The sequence below is a fragment of the Engystomops pustulosus genome, chromosome 2 (genome assembly GCF_040894005.1).
Source record: "Engystomops pustulosus chromosome 2, aEngPut4.maternal, whole genome shotgun sequence".
NCBI lineage: Eukaryota > Metazoa > Chordata > Amphibia > Anura > Leptodactylidae > Engystomops > Engystomops pustulosus.
This window is the reverse complement of record NC_092412.1, coordinates 60,804,258-60,810,125: the sequence shown is the minus strand read 5'-3', so window position 1 is coordinate 60,810,125 and position 5,868 is coordinate 60,804,258. Positions and strand designations below refer to the sequence as shown.

The window sequence follows — 5,868 nt, the reverse complement described above, 5'->3', positions numbered from 1 at the left end:
TCAGCCCACACATACATGAGTCAGTCATTATGTGACCCAGGCCTGGCACCCGGATTTTTTATCTCCCTATAGACTGCACAGTAAAATGTCTAGAGAAACATCCCACATTTCATGAATATTAATTACTGCTATTTTTTATGTTGAAAAGAAAAAAAATCATTAGTTTTTTGTGAATTTCAAAAATTATTATTATGATCTCTATTATAAAGGGAAGAATTTCCGTTTTCAGGAATGCTGGGATTAGGTTTAGAATCACTTGTATTTCCTTAAGCTGGTTATACACATGAAATGAAAGTCAGCTGGAACCATCAGGCTCGACAAAATCAACATAGGGGCACATTTACTAAGGGTCCGTTGGATGCATTTCCGTCGGGTTTCCCGACTATTTCTGATTTGCGCTGAATTGCTCCAGGTTTTTGGTGCCTGCGATCGGATTGTGGCACTGCTGCACTGGCTTTCAACCTTGCTCCTCATCCTTCTCTCTTGGGAATTCTCTTCAGGAATCTGTATATGTCTGAAGTTAAATATTGGTAGACAGTCCCTAAGTACTAGTTCCACTAGTTATAACTGCGGAACCAAATTCTGCATCTCCGTTCCTTTCAGCAGTTCTAGGTTGAGTTTGGTAAATCCTGTACAGGTACAGAGCGACTTTGTGGGCCTCAAGAAATGTTTCTCTTTATTCACTGATTGCATTTTCTGCCGGAAACTAAGCTGCAATAACTCATAATAATAATAAAAATTCTTTATTTATATAGCGCACACAGATTACGCAGCGCTGCACAAAGCATTTCAAATTGGTCCCTGTCCCCATGGGGCTCACAATCTAAACCACCTACCAGTATGTTTTGGAGTCTCAGCCACTTCTTCTAGTTATGGAACTGTTTTGCTGAATATTTTATAATACGGTGTAAACTTGCAGGATAAAACTTGAAATATATTAATAGTTTGGACTTACTTAGTATAAGAAAATACTAACTATGGTTATTTTATGTTTACATTTTTAATGGCTTAAAATGTGATGTTATGATCTTCTAAGACTTTTTCAATTTAAAAAATATTATTATACTTTTCTAACTTTTTAATTTAATTTTTCTTACACTTTTTTTTTTATTAAAGTGCAGTAGCTTACCACTGGGGGTTAGAGAGAGAGAGATTCCCTAGATAAGATAAGAATACCAATACTGTGGTAAAATGTACACACAAGTTGATTGGTAAGCTGTGATATTTCCCAATTAATACAAATTTAGCTTACAAGAAGAAGGGCCTTCATAAGGTCCTAAAGTGCAATGACAACCAATCATCTCTCTGTAATCTTGACATAGGCGAGCACATTAGGGGTTAGAGATAGAGCCCCTAGATAAGATAAGAATACCCCTATAACTATGAAACTGTGATAATGCAAAACTGTACACACAAGTTGATTGTGTTCTTAGAAAACTAACTTTAGTACTTCTAAAATACTAAAAGAATCTCTATTTTGATTCACTGTAATATGTTGCTATGAATCCATTAATAAATGATAATGTGTGGTATGTATATTTCCAATTTTTTTCAAGAAGATGTATGTTCTATAAATACATGTCTGCAGCTGTCACGATCTGCAAGCCTTGCGCTGGTAGTAAAATATCTCCAATATTTTGATTGGTTGTGTAACACTTTAGTCGGCCAACTGTGCCATATTTTTCTTTGCTTTTGAAATGTGTCTGTTTAATAGTGAAAACATAAACATTTTATCAATAAATTTTCCTTTCCAAGGCTTTTTTTTCACACAGTCATGAAACTAAGTAATTGAAAGGACTTATTTATTTATAGACCACAGCTTTGCACGAGATGTAGTGTGTGTTATGAATGAAGACTTATGCGGATATTTTCTTCTATTCTCAGAATCCTACTCTATCGCCGGTAGTGATGGCAGCATATCGGCATCGGTGGCTTCCATTCAGCCTCAGCCCTCCACTAGCTCTGCCCCTAGTTCCCCTGGATCCAGGAGGTCTGTTAGCACACTAAAGAAATGGCTGACAAACCCAGTGAGAAAACTAAGCAGCGGCAGCCGCCTTGATCAGCGTCAGAAGAAAGTCGAAAGCAGGCCGAAACGCGGTGTACCTGGCCGGAGAAGAAGTGCAGATGATGGAGGTAGAGCAAGCTTTGATCTTGGGGTTTTGAGGAAGATGGATGACTTCACCCAGGACAAGGATCCGGTGAGATATTTTGTATTATAAGAGGACTATACGGAACATAATAATACAGTGATGGATTGGGTATAACACTAGTGATTATACACTAGTACTACTATACAATATAGCACTACTAGAACTTAAGTGAAATGTCCTCAGCACAATTCTACTGCACAAGGCCATGGCAGTTATGATGTTTATGGCCTTACCGCTACTTATAGCTATGTGTACCTCGTCAAATCCATCTCTTATCAGGTCATAATCTCCCTTTATCTGCACATGTCAGTGTAAATGTAGCACATTGATATTCATACACACATAGATCTATCTACACTCACCACCGGTAGATTAAAGCCGGCTATGCACGGTTGATACTATGAAGAGGCTGTATTAATGTAACACCAAGTACTGTTCCTGTATTTTAAGAAGACCGAGTTCCCTACCGTTTCCATAATATATCATTTATCTGCAGAGTGAAGTTCACCTGCCATCGTCTAAAACAGCATGCATCCTTCTTGATTCTGCCATACTTTATCTTTTACTTCATACTTTTTTTCCATTTCCTGTTTTTATTCCTAAATAATGGAACATGTGGAGCTTAAAAGCCAATATTTTCCACATTTCATGTTATTTTATGGTTCATGTTCTCGCTATCTGATGAGATGCGTACCACTGGAGCCCCTTCCTGTCAGATGTTCTCATATCATTGTTATGTGACTAGAGAGCAGATTTATTATTTCTTCATGTCAATTACTGATGTGGCATTTTTCCTCAATTAACCAATACTTAGCATTTTCATGGCTTTTCACATATTTGGCTTTGAAACCTATGACCTATTTTTTGTTTTAATACAATTTTTACATATGACCTTTTGATAAAAGGTTATAAGTTTATGAATCAGTACTATAAATGACAAAACATGATAACATGATAAAAATGAAAAATCTATGTGATGGCGCAAAAACTGAAAGGACAATATAATAAAGACTGGTAGAGGTTTGCAGTCACAATCACCACAACAGATGTCTAATAAAGTGTATTGTGGCAGTAAGTAAGGCATTGTAATGAATCTTCGGACACCATGGAGTCACATGCTTATGACATCACTGAATGTCCTAGAGTTATTTGCATGCTTCCCCTGCACCCGGCAGCTACTGATAAGGAGCATACGCAACAACACTCACCCACCCTCCTCTCCACCGTTTAGATATGGATCCCAATGGCAACCAACAAAACAAAGACAGCCTGAGGGACAAAGTAACACCCCTGCTAGCTTGCAAACTGCTGCAGATAGTTAATGAGTGTAAATGAGAGAACTGCTTATTTTAGCTTAGTGCAGAGTTAGCCAAAAGTTTTGATACTTTACAGTTGTTCTCTAAGTGCCTTAAGTCAGCGCAACTGGTGGTAAAGCTGATGCAAATATGCTGATTTGAGGATAAAAAAAAACTAATTGCAACAGATATGTGAATAGTTCCTTAGTTAAAGCCTGCAGTCTGTGTCAATGTTATGGCACCATATCATCCAACAGTGGAGGTCCATAGTGACATAACGGAGTACCTGCAGCTGGAGCCTTGGTACAAAGTTGCAAGATTAGGACAGTATTAGCTGGGACCTCTCTGTAATGGGGAAGGTTTAGATTAATCTGTAAAGACTATGATATATCAAAAGTAGCGCAAACTGCCTAAGAGCAGATTGCCTCTGTAATGTGCAGGTTGGCGCATGGTGTTCATTTATCTGGCACAATGGCCACTGCTACGGGAAGTGTGGATACAGTGGATACAGTTGCACCTTTTTTACCTTTTTCTTTTTGGTCCACTTACATTTTACAGCGTGTGAAACAATTGTGTCGATTTTCAGTAATAAATTTGTCGCAAACTCCTTCTATGCACTACCACACCCCTTTGGGTGCACGGTCAAGTGCAGCTTGAACGCAATTATGGCGCAAACATTTTGTGAATTCATGAGCAAGCTTCAAAGACTTTCTTTTTAGTGTAAAGATACACGATGATATCTCTAGGTCTGTGTTGTAAAGGTAAAAGGTAATGAACTGTTTCCTATTTTCAACCATCCGTGTCCTTGTAATATCTTTCTGTGCCTTGCTTGGACGCCTAATAATACAGTAGCATAAATCCATCCAGTTATTAATAGTCTAGTCTTTTGCAGCTTTAGCGCTTTCTCGGTTTTTACAGGTTGGATACATTTCTCCTTATCCATTCTTAATAGGCCAATAAGCACTTTGCTTGAGATGCATTTCTGTCTCTTAGCCTGATGACCGTATAATACCTTGTCTGATATTAGCAAATGTTCAAGAGGATAAAACCCAGACTTGTAAAAAGCACAAATGAGTATTGAAAGTATGAGGCCTTAGGGGTCCGGCGCAGGCCAGTTCACGAGCAGGACACTATAGATTAGGTTGTCTGTCTGAAGGAACAATGCATGCTAAGCTGTATAAGGGTCATGGGGATAATTATTTCTCCAACATTTAGGAATTTACTATTCAGGATAAAGAACCTGACAATTGTCTCAAGTCTTCTACACCCTTCATTATTTACTAGATTTTTGTTATTTATGTAAAGAAAAAATAATCACCACACCAACACAAACTCAACACATGCCACGTTTTGGCTCCAACTGAGCCTTTCTCAAACACATTATCAGTGATATCATATCACAAGACCCCTTTGGGACAACCCCTTCATGGAATTCATATTTTTGAGGGATCTTTTTTTATTATGTATGACACATTGTCACATCGGGTCACATCGGCCGCATTTCCGTCGGGTTTTCCGACGTTTTTCGGGGATTGAGACGCATGCGATCGGATTGTGTCGCAATCGTGTCGGCTTTCACACGACACAAATTGGGGGGTGATCCGACGGATTCAGACAACGCACGGGAATTAACAAGTCAATGTGTGTTGCAAGACATGCACTTACATACACCAGGAGGAAAATGGTGAACTACGATCTTAATGAATCGCGGAAGATGGGCATTCCAGCGGACAACGCACCTCGGGGATCACGCGGGAACTAGGTAAGTAAATGTGCCTCGTTGTTTGCACATTTTTATGTATTTTTATATCAATTATTGGATATGTATCCAACAATTGAAACAAATATTCATACAAATGCACAAATGTGTGTGATACATAATTAATTTATAATGCATACATGGAGGAGAATGGCAATGTAAGTATCTATCATATTGGGGCAAATTTACTAAGGGTCGCACGGTGCACATTTGTTGGACTGTGCACATTCTTCATGGCTAAAATGGCTTGCACAGGTATTTAAGAAGTGTCTGTGCTGGTCCAGCTGCACTGTCTTCCCTGCGACACAAATTAGAGGTCGTGCCGTCATGCGGTCTGACTGATTCGGACCAAGCACCGTATTTAACTTTCAAATTGTGGCGCACGCCCTATGTTAAAGGTCCACCACAAAAAACATGGGGAATTCTGTTGGACCTGAGCGGGGAAGTGACACATTGATGATTTCTGGCGCACAATCTAAGTGAATAGCCACACACAGCATTATAGACCGACAATGCACTTTCTGTGAACTCGGGTGACCGGATAAGTAAATGTGCCCCATTGAGTTCCACACGACCATGTGATTCACCCAGGCTGGGGGGAGAAATGTTTCTCAGGATAAGAATGGATTATATTGATGATGGTTAAATTGTGTCTTAAATTTGA

The 5,868-nt window shown here is 39.0% G+C and overlaps 1 protein-coding gene across 5 annotated transcripts in view; it reads left to right on the top strand.

Annotated features, from left to right (window-relative positions):
• ARHGEF25 (Rho guanine nucleotide exchange factor 25) overlaps positions 1-5,868 on the top strand; it is a 189,784-nt gene that overhangs the window by 140,548 nt on the left and 43,368 nt on the right. For all 5 annotated transcript variants that reach the window (XM_072134862.1, XM_072134861.1, XM_072134860.1 and 2 more), the window contains one exon: positions 1,885-2,198. In XM_072134862.1, the coding sequence (XP_071990963.1) occupies positions 1,885-2,198 (314 nt within the window). The remainder of the gene's footprint in view (positions 1-1,884; positions 2,199-5,868) is intronic.